The 20425-nt window shown below is 36.6% G+C and overlaps 1 protein-coding gene across 1 annotated transcript in view; it reads left to right on the forward strand.

The window, feature by feature from the left end:
• rgs12a (regulator of G protein signaling 12a) overlaps positions 1 to 19317 on the forward strand; it is a 35733-nt gene extending 16416 nt beyond the window's left edge. Inside the window, exons 4-18 of the mRNA XM_084108145.1 lie at positions 5269 to 5287; positions 7088 to 7257; positions 7465 to 7557; positions 7756 to 7899; positions 7996 to 8178; positions 9499 to 9643; positions 10125 to 10213; positions 10589 to 10792; positions 10907 to 10980; positions 11278 to 11404; positions 13312 to 13402; positions 13763 to 13821; positions 14133 to 14247; positions 14964 to 15422; positions 18600 to 19317. Coding sequence (XP_083964271.1) covers positions 5269 to 5287; positions 7088 to 7257; positions 7465 to 7557; positions 7756 to 7899; positions 7996 to 8178; positions 9499 to 9643; positions 10125 to 10213; positions 10589 to 10792; positions 10907 to 10980; positions 11278 to 11404; positions 13312 to 13402; positions 13763 to 13821; positions 14133 to 14247; positions 14964 to 15422; positions 18600 to 18874 — 2247 coding nt within the window. The 3' untranslated portion in view covers positions 18875 to 19317. The remainder of the gene's footprint in view (positions 1 to 5268; positions 5288 to 7087; positions 7258 to 7464; positions 7558 to 7755; positions 7900 to 7995; positions 8179 to 9498; positions 9644 to 10124; positions 10214 to 10588; positions 10793 to 10906; positions 10981 to 11277; positions 11405 to 13311; positions 13403 to 13762; positions 13822 to 14132; positions 14248 to 14963; positions 15423 to 18599) is intronic.
• The last annotated feature ends 1108 nt before the right edge of the window (positions 19318 to 20425 follow it).

Below are 20425 nucleotides of genomic sequence, written 5' to 3' on the forward strand. Positions count from 1 at the left end.
GAGAAGAAAGATCTTTCTTGACAGCACAGAGGTAGTGTTAACGGTTTCGACTTAAAGAAAAAAAACCTCTCAAACTGAGAGAATCCAGTTTGATTTCTTGAAGGTTAAAAGGGCAAGTCGTCACCTAATGTAGTCTAGAATGTGGAAATAGAAACGAAGCAAGTCTCGGCAGCTTTTGCCACACATGTAGTTGCGGCTAAAGTTGCTTTCGTAACATCAATGGAGGTGTGAAGATTCACAAGAAGAAGGGAATATGGCAGGTGTGCAAAGACATCAGAAGAAAGTCATTTGTGATTGTAAGGAAGACTTAGGCTATGCCCACACTAGTGCGTTTTCATTTAACGCGGCTTTTTAAAATAAAAACAATCCTCGTCCATACTGGCGTTTCCTCTGTGTTTCAGTAAATATCTCCGTCCACACTACACGACTGAAAACGCATGTCACATGACCATTCATGCACACCGGGCATGCGCGTACAAGTGTAAACAGTTGCCGATTGCTCTTATAATAGCTTGCCTCTTGCGCATGTAGGCAGAAATGCAGAGTTTAACTGCACAATGGCAAGTCAGCCAAGCTTGCAGTTCTGTCTCCATGTTATTGTTTACACGGTTGTGGACGCTGGTCTGTTATTGTCGTGTTCCGGTAGCATAATGGTCATATGATAGGGGCTTGACGAATCAGGGAATGATACAAGAAGACCCAATCAGGGAGCGAATGTGGGCAGTCATGCCTTTGTTTTCAAAAGTCTCCGTTTTGGTCCTTCAAACTAAAACGGGGTCAGCAGCGTTTCCAAAAGTCTCCGTTTTCGAGGGTCGAAGGCTCTGTAGTAGTGTGGACACCAGACGTATCAGTCGCAAAAGTTATGCGTTTTAAAACGAAAATGCACTATGGACATGAGTTATTATACTATTATTTTTACTTCTGCAATTGTAAGCAAATTGTTCCGTTTATACCAGGTGGATAATAAAACCTAAAAATAAAATTCCATAAACTCAAAGGAGAAATATCTAGGGTAAATTCTACAGAGTGATAAATTATACGGAGTACTGCAAAAACACCCTAGCGACCACAAAGAACGTGTCACCTACAATAGCTTAGCATCAGGAAACCCCTCACATTTTCTTCAGAAAATTTTAAAATACACCTAATACATAGACACAGATTGAAAATGAAAATGAGCTTAATTATAGTTTGATGACATGCATTGAAATTTCCCTGTGCTATTCTAGTGAAACATGTTTTCTTCTAAACACAGAAGTTACCTCATTATTTCCTCTTGGATTCCATAAATACAGTTCTCTGGTTTTACTTCTCATAAGTTCCAAGGCATCTGATTGCTTCACAAAAATGTCACTCATTCACACAGCTGGTCACAACAACCAGATGTCTGTAAGGCACCCTTGAACCCTGCCACGCTGCACGCCTACCAGATCCTGCTGCTGCGAACCCCCCATCTAATAACACGTTTGCTCATGGGACCGTGTGATATATATATAGAGCACCTCTGCCTGAGACGCGTGTCATTGCTGGCCTCACAGTTTGTGGTCTGAGATGAATTGTTGCCATAGTGTTTCTGACCAAATACACCAGGGTGGTGGCACAAAACGAATGGTAACCAGGCTCCAGCGTTTCATAGCTTCTTATTTTCTTCCCTTCTCTGTCTTTTCTCCCTCTGTTTCCCATTACTAACTTCATCCCTCACTAGAATTAGAAGCATAGAAGGGGCTGCTTCTGGTCTTATAAGGAGTGAGGTTTACATCAGTGGGTTTGGTTGGACTTTGTTAGAGAACGTCTTTATCAGTGGGTCTTGGATTGAGATTGTTACAGTGAAGGATTTGGACTCATGAATCTTATTAGTGAACTCTAGTTTGAGTTCTTCAGAGTGGAGCATAAGCCGGCCAGAGCAACTCACAATTTTAAGACACATTTACACTTTGAAGTGGCCTGGAGGCTTGTGGTTTTTGAAGGCCATCCCTCTTGCGTCTGTACACTGTGTTAAGAGCATTCTTGGACTGGGATGTGATGGAAAAAAGACCTACATTGCAGACAAGGCTTAAGCAGTGTTTTCATATGTTTATGTTTATAGAATGAAACACTGTTTGTATATTGTTTATTGTTCTCAGAAAGGAAAGCATCACTATTGCTCTTACTACAGGATTAGGATTTTAAATATACCTCAAACTATAGGTATTTAATTTTAGTGGTGTATAACTTGTCCTGCACTGTTTATGCTATAGAGATGAATGATAGCTCGAATCATGCAGATTGTCGAGGAGAGCTGTGCTATTACTTTTCTAAACGTGTGATTTCTGGTGATGGCTGACAGATAATAAAGTGGGCAAAAAAAAAAAAAACATTGAATAAGGGAAACAAGCCATCTGGGGAATAGGGATTTCACTTGGAATATAGAATATCATCAGAATGTCATTAGCTATGTTTCCATCAAAAGTTGCGCAAAATTGGAATATCGCATAAAACATTTGCGAATAAAGCACCGTTTCCATCCAGTGAGCCGAAGAGAACAAAATCGCCACTTCCTGATAAACTTAATATTACTAAGAAAAATCAGTCCGCTGGTTAGTCCAGTTATACCATCCCATCACAGTCTTTTTTAATGCGCATCGAGGAATTTATTCGGTTAATGTGTTTCCATCGTAGTTTATGCACATTTTTTTTATTGGATAAAAAGTTTATCCGACTCATTTGAGTGCATACGTTTTTTTATGCGCATTTTTAGAATTTATGTACATTTTGACGTTTCCATCCACCGTTTTTTATGCAATATCTCAAAATGCACTTAAAATAGCTATTTAGACATGGGGGTTGGTTCTCTCTTTTTTTTAAACTTAATTTTTACTTAATATTTTGAATGATATCAATCCACAATCTGGCCAGCCGCCATCACACAGAGCTGTTCACGTCCTCAGTCACTGATTTATGTGTTTCTGTGGCAACACTATCAGAGGCGAAAGTTAAGTTGTTTACGTTCATTATTATTGTAATGTTATGTGATTTGAGACGAGGCAATTTAATGCTTTGCAGACTTTGCTCTGGCTGTGTGTGTTCATGTGTTTTGGTGGAGGAGGCGTGACTTTGGAGATGTTCTGAAGGGAGGGTGGGATCTCATGCTTTCAAAGCTAACTTACTACTGCTAACCTCTCCGAAATTGCCTACCCTAGCTTTAACTTTCGGCAATATTATTGACTTGGATGAGAGCTTTATAGATGAACTGAACTCATTCCATAATTGATGAACTTTACACAGTTATTGAACCAAACGGTATCGGCACTGAACTGATTTTAAATGAATAATGACTGTTTACTGATGTCTTTTTCGAGCTGCTTTTCAGCAGAATTGAATTCTGTTTGCATCTTTGAATCATTATTTTCTTGTTTATCACTGTAAAGCTGTTTCGAAACAATCTGTATTGTATAAAGCGCTGTATAAATAAAGGTGGCTTGACTACTTGGGACTGTAAGCTAACAAACATCTAGAGCAACTCCATAGCAACATAATATACATCTAATTAATCTAGTGAAAATGAATAAATATGAACCAAATAAATTTTTATCGCAAATGTTTTGAAAAAAGTGATTGGAAGCACTTCATGTCCTTATTCTTCTCTTTTTTCTTAGATCATCACAAAAGTATTCATGCTTAGCACTTCATGTATCACTGGTCAAAACCATTTGCAAGATAACACAATGATGCCCTTCACATGAACCCCAATGATTAAAGTGTTGTCTTATGTTCCCGCCTTTAGCCGTTCTCCATTCTCAGAATCCTTGTCTTTTATTAGCATATAAATAGCTCTCCGTTAGTCATGGTGAGCTCAGATTTGATAATAGTGACATACTGGGACTGGAATGTGCCATTTCTGAGTGTTGATGAGCTGCTGTTTTAACTCATTGCCATTACAGACAGATATGAATGCTCCTATTCATATTGTGTGACTTTTATGCAGCTAAATGTCAAATATCATATTTACAAACAATGAAAACCAGAGCTCTTTAAAAAAATGGATTCAATTCAAGTTAAGCTTTTATTTATTTATTTTTATACATGTTTATATTAGACTAGTGTGAGTACATTTGCTTCCTAACCTTGTTATGTATGTCAAATATTCTGTATCTACTTATTAATATATAATTTATGTATATGCATAATTTCATCTTTCTAGAAGACTAGTACTTAAAAGTATTAACCTTATGGTTTAAATGAGACCAGTTTTATTATTGACTTGCATTGTAACTGCATTACTGTTCCTTTAAATGCATTGAGAGCATCTGTGTCTAGAAGGTCTAGAAGGAAATATTTTTTGGACGGGTGTGTTAGTTTGGCATTAGTTTAGCAGTGCACACAATGAAAAGTGCCTACGGCTGAAATTAAAACCCTTGACACAACGAATCCGTCTAGATAAACGGCACCGCATAGAATAGTGCAAGTTCATGCATGATATCACTCAGTAAACATTGTCCAGAGGTTCTGTGACTCATGAATCTGATTCCATCGTTTTATTATGTGCCAACAAAGAACTTTTACCTCCCGCCTTTACATTTGTAAAATCTCATTTGTATTCTCCTCACAAAAGTTTCTGTTCCTTTGTGTGTCCTTCTGCTGTCCCAATAACTGCCCTCATTCCGTTACACTTCCTCCCACTGAACAAACATGATGTGTGTTTGACCATGTGCTTTGCTCCCAGCCTGCCAACGCACACACACATACACACCTCTGTTAGCCGTGATGCTAATGTAAATGAATAGGCAGAGAAGTTATTATGTGGTTTTACTTTTACCATATAGGTCAGCTTCCATGTACCTGGGACCTGGGTATTGATTTGCATTCTTACTCTCATTCATTCAGTTTTCATTTCATGCTCAGAGAAGCAGGATTATTTTTATGACCTGAAAAACTTGACTAAAGCTTTGTGTTAAAGTTATGGTCTTTGCAAGTGTCTGGCCAGGCCTGAGTCAGGTCATTTGATGTGTGCGTGCGTGTGTGTGTTTTTGTGGGCGGTAACCAGAGCAGAGGTGTGAACAGCTGCGTGTTACTACACACAACTACATCAACGACCATATGTCAAAGCCCTCCCCTCTCAACAAACACATATCTCACACACGTTCAGTTAAGATGAGAGAGGCTGCTGAGATGTCTGCAGGCATTTTCTCCAGCTCAGTAACTTTACCTCTCTCCTCTTTTTCTCCTCCTCTGCCCCACCGAAGTCAGGATGGCAATAGCTCATTCATGTCTTTTTTTCTTCTCTTTCAGTCGGCTGCGTCAGATGGAGGTGAGTACTCTGTTTAAACCCTTTCTCAAAAACAATTCAGGAAGTTGTGAATTCCTGTGTCAGTTGGCTTTAAGTGGAGATTGCTATTATAATAAATATTTTAGACTCAAAGCACTGTTGTTTAATGTGTGATCCATTACATTTTATTTGTGTGGTATAAGTGTTGATTTGTCTATGAAGAGATACAAGAAAAATGGTACAAGAGAAGTTACAAGATCATAATTTAAGCAAGTGCTCTTAAGTTTTACTCTGAGAATAAAACAAACCTCATTTTTTCCAAAATATATGATATTAAATATATGTTGATGAGTTATATATTTGATTGTGTAATTGAAGTAATCTGTTGCAATTGTATAATATAGTTGAGCTGTATATGTTTTGAATTTTATATATTATACACTACTCCTTTTTTTTAATAATGAATACTTTTATTTAGCAAGGATGCATTCAATTCATCACGTAAAGACATACATAATTGAAAAAAAAAATCAAAACAATTCTGTTCTTTTGCACTTTCTATTCATCAAAGAATCCTGAAAGTAGTAACACGGTTTCCACAAAAATATCAAGCAGTACAACTGATTTCAACATTGATAATAATAAGAAATGTTTCTTGTGCAGCAAATCATCATATTAGAATGATTTCTGAATGATCATGTGACTGAAGACCAGAGTAATGATGCTGAAAATTCAGATTTGATCATAGGAATAAATTACATTTTAAAATATATTGCAATAGAAAACAGTTATTTTACATTGGAATAATATTTCACAATATTACGGTTTTAATGCATTTTTGATCAAATGAATGCAACCTTGGTCAGCGAGAAGAAGAGACTTCTTTCAAAAACATTAAAAAAATTGTACAGACCCCAAACTTTTGAACAGTTGTCTGTATTTTATGATCTATTTACTTCCATTATCTTATTGAGTTACGTACTGTAGGTGAGTTATTTATTTTGTCGTCAATATAGAATATTAAATCTTTAATATCCTCTTTATACACCCTTAAAACAGGTCTTGAGTAGAAAGTTAAAGATTTTGGTTTCGGTCGAAGTGCTCAGAGAAACATTTTGGGCATCTCAGAAGCAAAAAGTGTGAATAAAAGTGTCAGCAACCCAGTGAGGATGTTATTTGCCTGAAGGAAGTTATGACAGCGGTATTTACTGAGAAAGTTTTGAGGTTTGTCTGGACTTGTCTAACTGAAAGTAAGGAAAACAAATATTACACATGAATCATAGACCGCAACTGTTTGTGACAAAGATACAAAAGTCAGTGAATTATATATTTGTGATTTGTAAGCACATTTTTTGATTTGTAAGCAAGTGAAGCACTCACAAATTCCATTATTTGAAGGTAAAATGTGTCATTTTTCTGATGTTAAAATATACATTAATATACATTACATTAATTTCCCCCAAAATGTGTAAACACTGGCTCTGTGGTATTTTCAACATTACTCTCATAACACACTGGCTCAACCAATGGTGTGAATTTTGAATGTTTGACTAACCAATGTCAGACTGAAGGAAACCTGTTTGAAAACAGTAATTATTTTCAATTCCATTGTTAACGCCAGTGACTGAAATTACACACTTTGATGATTCCTCATAGTTATCTGCATGCTGTGTGTAGAACATCTTAACATTTAAAACCATTCCCACTCCTTTCCTCATGCCTCAGTGTTAAAGACATCTCAGAACAGAGAAGCGATTTTATTTTTGTGATCCAGACCAGAACAGTTCAAGAATCTCATCCTAAATCAACTCGACTTTGATATTTACTTTTTGCCTGGTCCAGAGCGCAGTGGAGTCAAGCGTCATGACTGCGGCAGCGTGAGCAGTTTGGAAAGTAATGGTAGTCTGCCTAGCGTCAACAACCACTGTCGCTTCTCAGAGCGCCGTGTTGCATCATGGGCCATCAGCTTTGAGCGTTTGCTCCAAGATCCTGTGGGTGTCCGCTATTTTTCTGTAAGTACTGCAGTTTGTTTTAGACATGTGCTTATTGTTAACTAAATACATTTTTTATGACCAGAGTTTTTGACAGGCTTGCCTTTGTGTATATCAGATTGATAGTTTGTGTTGATTCATTTGTTGACACCATATCATAAAGTAGAAATGTATTAATGTCACAGGATAGTAGTGTAAATCCAAATGTACTGTGATATGTTCCTGCAGGAGTTTCTAAAGAAGGAGTTTAGTGAGGAAAACATCTTATTCTGGCAGGCCTGTGAATGCTTTAGCCAAGTTCCAGAACATGACAAAAAGCAGGTAATCATCTGCAACACATACACGGTTCTCTCAGTGATACATATTTAATCATATTTCTATTTTAGCCTCTGTTGAAATCCTCACGGACCCTTAAAGTGATATTTCACCCAAAAATGAAAATTCTGTCATCAGTTAATCACATTTATGAACATACAGGTCAATAGGTTTTTATCTTATTTTAATCATAATGTTTTTCAGCTGTCCCAGAAGGCCAAAGAGATCTACAATCGTTTCCTCTCAAGTAAAGCTACTATGCCGGTGAACATCGATAGTCAAGCTCAACTTGCTGACGACGTGCTGACGGCTCCACAGCCTAACATGTTCAAACAGCCACAGCTTCAGGTCGATGTACACACATGATTACACTCTCACATTCACACAGTTGTCATTGTTTGGCAATCGAGAATAACCTTCTTAAACCTTGACTCATCCCTGCAGATCTTTAACCTGATGAAGATGGACAGTTATGCTCGGTTCCTGAAGTCCACTCTCTATCAGGAGTGTATGATGGCTGAGGTGGAAGGCCGACCTCTCCCTGACCCCTGCCCAATCCCATGTAGTCCCGCCCCCTCTAAGCACAGCTTGAACTCTGACCGTTCCACATTCTCCACACCTAAAAAGGTACTAATCTCACTACAGCAACAATAACTCAAGGAAGGTTTGTGAGTAATGTGAAAAACAATTTTTATTAGTCATTAGCCAAGCAACATTTTATTAGCCAAGCAACATCACCTTTTGCTGTGTTAATGCATCGCTACATAATTTTTAAAAATAGAATAAAATAATATTAATTAAAAAAAATTTTTTTTAATATTAAAGGTACATTATAAAACTTTTTTTGTCCATAATTAACTAAATTCAAGTCAATACACCATGAATTCTTCTTCCAAAACGTGTTTTTGTCTTACCCTGATTCACTATGGTAAGTGTTTATATTTTAGACTCGGCAGGATGGTTTTTGTGGAAAATTGCGTACATATGTCACTCATCTGTCCCGTAATATACGTACATAGAGAAAAGTTGCTCCGGCTACTTTGACGCATCTGTGGTGTGGGAGTGACAGAGGTTAGTTGTCACAACAAGTGAGAAAGATTGAACATCTCCAATCTCCGGGGAATCACCTGTTAAAAACAAAGATCAGAAGAGAGTCTGCTGGCAAAAAGAGAACTTGACAAAGATGGTAATAAAACAAAAATCAACATTGACTTGGCTTTTCGGAGATGGAGGGATTTGAAATGTTGTAAAAGCGACTTGGAGATAGCATTTTTATTACTCAACAGGTGAGAAAGGTATTTTATTGAACAGATAAACTGCCATATGTAGCTCTAACAGAGTTATTTGTAAAGCATTATCTATTGTGAAGGGTCAATTCATTATGGTTGTAGTGCTGTGCTGGAATAAAAAAATGTAAGGAAGTAAAGTACCGTTTTAAGTACCGTGTCCATGGGTAAAGCTACAGTAACGTCTTCAGCTAGTCAGCCTGAGATCCTTTCCATCTAAACTGGTTATATCTCTGAAGTCTAGTAGTGAATGTTTTATGAACAGTGGATAACCATACTCATCCACACAGTCACGCAGAGACAAAGCACAACCAAAACAATGTTCTTCTGCAAAATGCATGCAGTTTTTGTAACCTCTAGAGGGCCAAAAGTTACATAGTGTACCTTTTAATATGAAAATATTAAAACCATTTTATTTAATTTCCAGGAAAAATAACTACATTTTGGTATATACATTTACCTTAATATAAAATAATATAATGTCAAATTATAAGATTATATAATATAAAATATTCCATGGTATAACATTTTGGCCATACTGCCCACTACTTATTTTCATTTAACTTATTCAGCATTTATTGGACGTTAAGTATACTGACATTTCCTATAGCCTGATTCACTGCGATGGTGTTCTGTCTAATTGTGTCATGTTGTTTTACAGGAAAATAAGAAGCCCAAAACAGGCAGGTCAAGTGATGACCTCAGAGAGAAACACTCTGATAAGAAAAATGGCTTCTTCTCCTGGTACAGATATCCAAGTATTGGGAAAGGACAAAAGAAAAGAGAAGCCCCTGATTTACCTTACAGTGAGTTTCAAAACAATGTCTCATGATTTAAATTCTTGTTTTCATAACATCTTATGAAAGATGTTTTGGATCATTTTCGTAGATCTGACCCAGTCTGCTGTTGATGTAGCAATGAGTACTTGTACTGATCATGCTTAATAAGATTGCATTTAAGGCATGTAAATGCTTTAAAAAGTGTTCTTTTGAAAGGAAAACAGCATAAACAGTTTTACAAAACTTGATAGACACACACCTAGCTTTATTTTTTCCCTAATACGTGTTGAATTGGATGTGAATGTATTTAATGAAGTCCTATCAGCTTATTCAATATGCACACATCTATTTATGTGTTTTTTCAACTTCAGGAACTTGGGGGTTCCGTGGGGTTGATTTTTATGAAAAACATATTTCAGCTTCTGTACATTGTAAACACACTCTGAAATCAGTTTAATGTATATGACATTTTGCCATGTTGTGATTGGTTATCCATATGTGTGGACAGACTGTAATGGGCGGAGAGAGTCTCAGGGTTCACTGTCTTCTGGTGCGAGTCAAGAGCTCAACACTACCTGTTCCGGAGGAAAGAATGAGGTAAGAGGATTGGGAGTTACATTAGGGAGTTTAGGAGTGTACTATTTAGAACACAAGGGAGTTACAAAAATACTTAGCCATTAGACATGCAAGGGGAGGCTTTTTCAGAATTGTGATCGTACAGTACAGTGATTTTACCACAGGTAACGGGGGTTTTCTTAGTGCAACATAAACCAAACATTATTTTGTGTTCCTTTAATAAAAATATTAATAGACAATTTTTCCACTACTAATATGACATAATATGTTTCATTAAACTAACTGTAGGCTGTTTACAGTTGCCAGGCAGCATAGCAATTTGTCACACGAACAAACCAATGTTTTTGCTTCTCTGGGTGTTTTTTTTTAAAATAATTTTTTGTATCTGAAAAGCAGTGTGAGCTGAGACGTTCAGGTTCTGTTTGGGAAAAGGACAAAGATCGATGTAGCAGGACGTGTACAGTAATCCTGCCCGATGGCTCAAGCTGCTCCATTCCTCTACGACAGGGCGCCTCCATCAGACAGGTGCTGCTAGAGCTCTGTCAGAAACAGCACATTAACCTGGCTGCTGTCGACCTCTTCCTCACTGGAGGAGAGAAGGTAGAGAGACCCTTCACAAGCTTTAGAATGTCTCCTTTAGTTATACTGTGAATGCCAAACTTGAGCTTTGTCTGTGATTTCCTTCCACCCCCCCTCTCATTGTTCCCTTCTTAGCCTTTGGTGTTGGACCAGGATAGTAATACCCTCAGCTCCCGAGAACTTCGTCTTGAGAAACGCACTTTGTTCAGGTACATTTTGTTGTTATCATCTCTCTCTCACACAGATGTCTGGAAATATTCAAATGCTCAGTTGAAAGTTCATGATAATCCCTGAACATTTAATGACCCAAATATTTGCACCCAAATGGAGTCCTGTTATTTTGACTTTTACATTCAGTAGGAAGTCATCTACAATACCAGCACATCTGGTAACATATCTGTTTTCTCTAAGAGGACCATATGTCATAAATGTAGAAAGACTATCAAACAAATGTCTTGTGGTTGGCGCTAAACTATAAATAAATCCACCCTGTTTTCTATTTTCAGACTGGACCTGGTACCCATTAACAGATCGGTTGGGTTGAAAGCAAAACCCACAAAGCCTGTGACTGAGGTTCTGCGTCCTGTGGTTGCCAAGTATGGACTCCACCTTGGCGATTTGGTGGCCAGAATAGTAAGTGATTGGCTGTGACCAATTACACATACAGTATGTGACCCTGAACCACAAAACCAGTCACAAGTTGCACGGGTATATTCGCGGCAATAGCCAACAATACATTGTATGGGTCAAAATGATCGATTTCTCATTTATGCCAAAAATCATTAGGATATTAAGTAAACATCATGTTCCATGAAGATATTTTGTAAATTTCCTACCGTAAATATATAAAACCTTTATTTTTGTGAGTGAATGCAGCACAATCGTGAACATAAATGGACATTTTTAAAGGCGATTTTCTGAATGTTTAGATTTTTTTGCACCCTCAGATTTTCACATAGTTGTATCTCGGCCAAACATTGTCCTATCCTAACAAACCATACACCAATGGAAAGCTTATTTATTCAGCTTTTGGATGGTGTATAAATCTCAATTTAAAAAAATTGACCCATATGACTGGTTTTGTGGTCCAGGGTCACATATGGTTGGTACGATACGTTGTATATTTTTGCGTTGCACACAGTGCACACTGTTGGTACAGATTTAAATTCTGTCTTAATAATCCAAAAAGGGCAATAATCCAAAAATGTCTTATCTAATTTACATTTTTATAATGTTATGGCAAATTTAAAACAATAGGATTTCCTGGTGTGAAATGTACACGCAACTGGTTCAGTGTGGTATAGTAGGAATGCTGCTTCTCCGCTGCAGTTTTTCCCCTCTTAAACAGTGCTCATCTGAGCCATCTTTTAGAAGTTAATGGAAGACAGCACTAAGCAGAGAGGAACGACTGTACTGGCTTGAAAACAAAGCCACTTCCCAGCTCTGCAAAGTATGAAAGCTAGTTTATTTTTAGCCGGTGGTCTATGAAGCTTTTACTTATATCGCTTAGCACAGACGTTCAGCATTAACCTTCAAAAGCAAAGACGAAGATCTATGTGACGCTAGAATGTGGGGCATAGCTCAAACTACAGATATAGTAGCAGGTTCTAACATTTCATATAGCAGTGTTTGGTACCTAGAAGAATGTTCTGGCTTCAAAACTAGTTCAGTTAAAAACAAGCAAAACTGTGTTTGGTGCTGCAAGACATTCCAGAAGATGTGAAATGTGCAGCTTGTATTTTTGTTCAAGTGCTTATTTAAAGTCTTCCACACAAAATGGTGTGTTATTTGAGCTATAGAGTTGTCTAAATATTCCTTTTAGCTATGGGAATACTGTTCAGGGTGTTGAGTCTTGCATTACCATCATTTTGTGAATGCAGTTTGCTCATTTAAACAGTACTTTGTGGATAGTTATATCATATAATCATGACAGGATTTAAAAAATATCAACTGTAATGGTACACAGACAAGCTGATTAAGCAATTTTATCAGTAGTCTTGTGTTAACATGCATTATTGGCAGGAGTATAAAGCAGCGTTTCTCAACTGGTGGGACCCAAAAGTGGGTCGCAAGACCGGTTTGAGTGGGTCACGGAGTGTGTAGTCAAAGAAACAACAACAACACCTTTTTACTTTTATTTGGAAAGACGTGCGTGAATGCTGTTGACTCCTCTGAGGTTTTACTTTTCTGTCAGATAGAACGCGCTTTTCCATTCCACTGTGCTACTATTCCATTGTTTTACCATGTAAACGTGGTGACGGACGTGTTTGATATTTTTTTTGCATGACATGGCATTCTAAAAAATAAAAGTAAAAGTCTATTACTATACACACCATTTTTGACAAACAGATATGCATAGAAATAATTTTCTGTGGTAATCACGAGTATGCAATAGTCTTTTAGAGCTCATGTTGTACTGAAACGGGAACATTCCCTCTAGAACTTTAACCTGTATGTGTCAAAGAATCAATAACTGCAAAATTTGTTTGTAAAGTTGTCACATTCAAGAGGCTAATGCAATTTTTTTTTTACATTTTTAGAGTGGCGAGACAGAGATTCTGGATCTTGGAGTGCCCATATCAAACCTTGATGGTCTACGAGTTGTATTGGAGAGGGCTGATCCAGCCAAAGGTACACACACACACACACACACACACACACACACACACAATGATTTATATTCTATCTCCTAAATCTACCGATCACAGAAAATGTTCTGCATTTTTACATTTTCAAAAAACATAATTTAGTATGATTTATGAGCTGTTTCCTCATGGGGATCAAAAAATGTTCCCACAAAGTAACAAATTACTGGTATTACTATCCTTGTGGGGGCATTTGTTCCTCATAACGTAGGGAATACCTGAACCACACACACACGGCCTTGTGCACTATTTACTTTCCCACTTCTCCCTGATAATATCAAGTAATTGTGTTCACGGTCATTTCAACATTCCTTTGTGTAATTGTTTTGTTGTATTTTTTCACCAGACAAGTCTAAAACACTCAACTCCAAAACACCAGCTGCCATGAAAGGTCTCCTACTAGAGGTGAGAGTGACTTCAGTAAATGTGATAGTGTGAGATGTCCTGCCTGCTTCGTTCCTCTAAATACCCACATGTTGATTCATCCAACATACTCTAGATGCATTTACAACATTCTCTGTATATTACTAACTCTAAACATGTGTGGATGTGCTGAGCATGAACTTGTGGGTACATGCATGCTAACAGCTTTTTCCAGCGTTCAGACAAAATTCCTATTTTATATAGGGAAATAAAACCTTCATGAACATGTCAGTCTGTAAGACATTCAGCCAAATACTCAAGTCGTCCTACATCTGTCTTTGCTGCATTGCTAGAGAGACGACAGCTCGGCAGGGAAAGCGTTGAAAGGAGATGCTGAAGACAAGCATCCCCGGACAGCTGCGTCAGAGAGGAAGAAAGGGAAAAAGAATCATATAGATGAAGCAGAAGGTACTTATTTTACACTTTACACTGACTTTTCAGTGGTATTATGTACATTGTTGTTGTCAAAAAGTATTTGAAAATTTAAGTCACATCTACAGATGTGTTTGCCTCACTGTTTAGCTTGAAAAGAGTATTCTTTCTTTAAAATGGTTTATTTTTCCATTGTTATTTTTATTTATTTATTTATTTATATATCATTACAGTATTTATTCATGTTTTGAATTAGCTTTTTTATATTTTCAGTTTTATTAAAATTTTAGTTTGTTTTTGTAACTTTGTAGATGCTTTTATTTGTTTTTGTTTTTAAAAATGTCGGTCTTTTATTTTAGTTTTAGTTTGTCATTTTAGTACCTCTGTGTATATATATATATATATATATATATATATATTTTTTTTTTTCAATATTATTTAAATTAACAAAACAATTTTTTAATAGTTTTAGTTTACAATAAAAACACTATATATATATATATATATATATATATATATATATATATATATATATATAGTGAAAATTAATATAGTAATTTTTAATATATATAATTATATAGTGAAAATAAATGAATATATATATATATATATATAAAAAAGTGGCTGAAATATCCCAATACTTTTTGGGTCAAGAAACTGTACCATGTTTTGTCTTTCGGCTTAATTTTTTCTGGGTCACATGCTGTAATGGTTACTGTTTACTTATAGTCTAAATCACTCTTCTTTTGTAGAATTTTTCGAGTTGTTGAGTCGTGCCCAGAGCAGTCGCGTCGATGACCAGAGAGGCTTGCTGAGAAAAGAAGATCTCGTGCTTCCCGACTTTCTCCGTGTGAATCCTGATCCCGAACCCCACCCTCCTGCCTGCTCGACCCCCACCTCCCATAAACCCGGCCACACCACCACAAACCCCCAACCCCCTAAACCCAGCTCCTCTAACGGACACCCCCGTGCACCCAGCCCTGACTCGATCCCTTTCATCACCCCACTCTCCCCTATCCTACGCCCCACTGGTCCCCAGGGCCCGGAGGAGGAAGGGCTGGGCGATCTGACTCTGGTGGGGGAGGGGGACATCACCAGCCCAAACTCCACTCTGCTTCCGTCTCCACCGATCTCTCCGCCTCCTTATGAGGGCAGTCTACCTGAGGCCGACTTCACTCCTCCGGCATGCGTTCACAAGCGGCCCAGCCCAGGTATTTCTTCCGCCTGACTAGCCGTGAGTGTCGCTGTGTGTGTGTGCGTGTGGTGGGTGGCGTGTCTGAATGGAGTAGTGTAGTATTAAAAACACACATCCCAAATTCATCTGACGAGACTGACATACACTTGATAGTGTTGATCTCACTAATATCATATTCACAATTACATACACTTCTGTTGAAAAGTTTGGGGTGTGTAAGTTATTTTTGTATATAGTAAAAACAGTAATATTGGGAAATATTATTACAATTTAAAGTAGCTATTTTTGTATTTGAATATATTTTAAAGTGTAATTTATTCCTGTGATCAAAGCTGAATTTTCAGCATCATTACTCCAGTCTTCAGTGTCACATGATCCTTCAGAAACCATTCTAATATGCTGATTTGCTGCCTAATCAATATATTATCAGCATTGAAAATTGTGCTGCTTAATATTTTTGTAGAAACCGTGATACTTTTTTTGAATGGAAATCTATTTATTTGAAATAGAAATCCTTTTGTAATGTCTTTACAGTCACTTTTGATCAATTTGATGATTTTTTTTATACAAGAAAAGTTTTGACCCCAAACTTTTGAATAGCTGTTGAAATGAAATGAAATACTAGTGTACTGCATACTGCAGAGTATTTACTATAAACTGCCTGATGTTTCTTTAAGAATAGCATGTGAAACGATATGGATTATGCACATAACCATCATTTTAACATGACCTAATTACAAGAAAAAATTATAAACACACAAAAATATGGTTATCTTGCAGTTCTTTCTTCAGATAAAGGGTTAGATTGCATTGCATTGTGGGATAGTGTTCTATGCACTGCAGTGTATTCTGTTCTACCCTACATTTATCAAATCTAGTAGGGCATCTGGGTATTCACAGTGTACATGTTAATTAATACAGAAATAGTATGAGTATTATGCTATGCAATTTAGCTCAGAGCTCATTTATTTGTAACTGTGGACTATGTGATGTGTTGAAAGCTTTAAATTAACAAGACATTCATTTGTCTTCCCTGTTTTGACGCATCCTTATAAAAATAATACATCATGCTGTAATGTATATCAAAGACTACAATACAAAGACTGTGCTGCTTACAGTGTTTCTGAGGGTTGTAAATAATCATTTAAAAACTGTCTCATATAGTTTTTTTGTTATGTCTTTTTTACTTTTCCTTTTGATACAAGCTGTGCAAATGTGTCTCTACCCATCTAATCATCATTGCCTAAAGTGCCATTCAACAAAGCTGGATTTCAGATTCACGCTATATCCTGCATTATCAAACATTGTTGATTTTCCTTCCATCCTGTCTCCTTTGTAGTTGATCATGTTGATTCTGTGTGAATCTGATCATATCTAATAAATGATAGCAAAATCAGACTAGACTTGCTTGTGATCTTGTGTGACATCCCTACACTTCTGTTAAATTTCATCTATCCTGGTGTAATCATGTTTCTTTATGCTCCATTCTTTACTTTTTGGCATCTTAACTTTCTATATGTCCAATTTTTTTTCCTTTTCTTTTTTTCAATCATACTTGCATCGATTGCATTTGAAAATTATACTTGAGCCTTGTTGTTGATTCAGATTACTAATCTAGAGCTGATCTGAAACCAGTCAGATACCTCTGAGCATTATTGGTAACATTGCATTTATCCTATAATAATCAAAAATCTCTGATATGGTGTACAGCATGTTTTTGCACAAAAATAATATTTCCAACCTATCAAAGCTGCTAAAATAAGATTTCACTGCATGAAAAGTGACCTATGAGAGCATGAGGTGACGAAAGCTCTGCCATCTACATCATTTGCCTGATTCCAATGAACATAAACTAGAAATTATCCTCTCAACACACCTTATTCTAACTCCTCTTTAGTTTTTAGTTTTTAAAAAAAGTTTTTTTCTAGCAATTTAATTTGACTAAACCGGTCATTCTTCAAATGAGTGGTGCAGGGATGACGTATTTTTGTAGGCCAACCCGGAAGTCAGCATCACCCTGGTTCCCTCGACAAAAACCCAATAGGATTTTTCCATTGGCTTTTGGATTGCTGAAGAAAATAAGGTCTGTGACTAACAAAAGTTTATGATTCTTACACGTTTCTTCATCGTGATTATCTTAACCAATGAACACAACTTTTATGAAGTCTAAAGCGTAAATACAATCGGGGCAGAATTCAAAAGCTAAACGTAGGCTTAAACAAACTACACCTCGGTCGCGTGACTTCAATGTCACCATCACGAAGCTTCCGACAACTCTTTCAGTCTTTGATATAACCAGTTTAGATATATATATATATATATATATATATATATATATATATATATATATATATATAATTTCCCCCTGAAAGTTCGAGTTGTAATATTTGGTGTGTGAAAGTTTACCTTTTCGCCTGATGACGTTTAATGTCTGCGACAACCTTTGTAGTCCCATTTAGCCACTTTTTCAAGGCAAAATCAGAACGTGAAAATATCTTGAGCTTGTGTTCACCACAGACCTCATTTTTTTAAGCATTTAACCAAAACCCAATAAAATAAAACAAAGATTTTAAAGCCCTTTTTAACTCGCTTCCAGGTTTTGGCCTACAAAATTACGTCATCCCTGCGCCACTCTATATTTATATAATACACATAACAATAAAAAATAAATTGTAATATTTTTTTTTATATATCATTAATAAAGTAATGACACCATCCTGACATTATTTTTGGGTTTTGATTGATTGATTTATTTTAAAACTAATGGGGACATACTGCCACCTTGTGGTTTGGTGTCACTGTCAAATGAATGTTTCTCACTAATGAGCAATAATAAAAAAGTGAACGGTTGGACATTTTTCCTAATTATTGTTATTAAATTCATAATAGTGTCCTAGAACATGCTGTCTCGTAATTAATTTGAACTTGATTCGGTCTATATTTATTTATTTATTTATTTTAACCGTAGGCCTATATATGTACACCAGAGCATTTCCGTGGTCTGAACGAAATGAGGATGTGATAATCATGCCACTAAATCAAGTTGAAAATCTAACCCAATCTATCAACCTAAACCTTACTTTCATTTAGCTTGAATACAGCAGTCAGATTCTTCTGGTTCCCCGTTCCCACGTTCTCTCTGTATATTTCTTTTTTCTGTGCTTCGCTGACTTGTTTGCAAACTTTTCTCCAGGTACAGAGGAAGGAAGCTTGTGTACTTCAGCGGTCAGTAACCAGCACCCCTCCTCAACATCCCAAGTGGACTCCTCTGTGCGGGACAGGGGGGTCGGTGTGGTGGAGGGGGTCACTCTGGAGGACAGCTTCGAGGGTTACAAAGCCGAGCTTCGCCAGTGCCAGAACAAAATGAGAAATGGCATTCACCCCTCCACAGAAGCGTCCCGTCCCCTCAGCGGGGTGCTGGAAGTCAACGAGAGCGACACAGTGCAATATAAAGCAACGTTTGTCTGAAGGAAGCTGCTTGTTGGACATTTTCAAAGACCTGATGTGGAGCCAAAATGTGCATGTGGAAAATATTGTGTTTGTTAATAATGTAACCTGAGACTGAAGAGGTTATTCATTAATATTTTGTAACTCACGACCATTCTTTATTTAATGATAATTAAAGAAACCTCTGTGTTCAGTGTTAGATTGGAGTCATAGTGCACATCAGAATATCAGTGTAACTAGTTGGTTAATAGTGGGAGGTAAATGCAAATGGTTTCAGTAGTTATAGTGGAACGTAATGCAACAATTCCCATAAATTTCTTTAAATGGATTTTATTTTTATTTTTCCCACGGCTGTCTTGTATTGTAATTTTGGAATTGCAAACACATCTAGTCTTGTTTAACACGGACTCGGTTATAAAAGCCACAAAAATGAATGATTATTAATTATTAAAAATGCATTTAAAAATATTATTTATTTTTTTGTCTGTGTGTGCGCTCACTATGTGTTTGTTGTAACATTCTTTTTTGAATATTTTTTATACTTTTAAAGAAAAGAAAAAATGACCCAAGTGCTGCTGTGTAGATACTTACAAATTGTAGTCGGTTACTGATTCCAAATTGCATGACAAAAATTGTAGTTAGTAACGTAATCCATTACATTAAACATTTACCCCCGGTTTCACAGACAAGGCTTAAGCTAGTCCCAGACTAAAATGCCTGTTTGAGCTGTTTTAAAGCAACTTGCACTGACATACCTTAAAATATGTCAATGTCATTGTTTTGTCTCAAGATGCACACCAGTAATGTTATTGTCTAAGGCACATTTATAAAAGCTACTTAAATGTCCTAATTGAACAAAGGCCTAATCCTAGCTTAATCTAAGCCCTGTCTGTGAAACCAGGCCTTAAGGTTATATAATCGGACTACTTTTAGATTATTTTGACCTAACTCGTTTATCACACTGATTTGAATAGGATAATCTTCTACCATATTGATATAAAAATACAAAGAGAAAGAAAATATATTCCATTCTTTGTTTTCAACAACATGTAGTGCATTAAATATCACATTACGTCACAGGGTTTCCCAGACTGGGGTTTATGAGTTTAATAAAAGCTATTAAAGGGATAGTTCACCCAAAAATTAAAATTCATCATTTACTCGCCCTTAAGTTGTTCCGATCCTGTATGGATTTCTTTTTTCATTTGAACACAGTTGACAGGCCAACATTGACTTCCATAGTATTTTCCTCTCTCCATTTAACCAATGTACTGCCATTGTGAGAATAACGTCATCAAACAAAAAACGTGTGAAAGGAAGCACACCAATAACAAGTGAGATTGTAAGTGTACAAAATCAAGTCTAAAAAGAGTCTAAAGTGCCCTTTACTTAAAACAGAATTTGTCCTGCTTCAAAACCAGAGATAAAGCAAACAAAAGGGCATTTTTATAGAGTTCTTTCATTCACTGCTTGGTCTTAAATAGACCTGACTCATTCCTAGCTTTGATATACTGTGTTTCGCAGCTCACACTATTTTTTAACAGCACAGATAGTGTCTTTAATGAGACGAGT

Source organism: Abramis brama (assembly GCF_963993115.1).
Source record: "Abramis brama genome assembly, chromosome: 3".
Classification (NCBI taxonomy): domain Eukaryota; kingdom Metazoa; phylum Chordata; class Actinopteri; order Cypriniformes; family Leuciscidae; genus Abramis; species Abramis brama.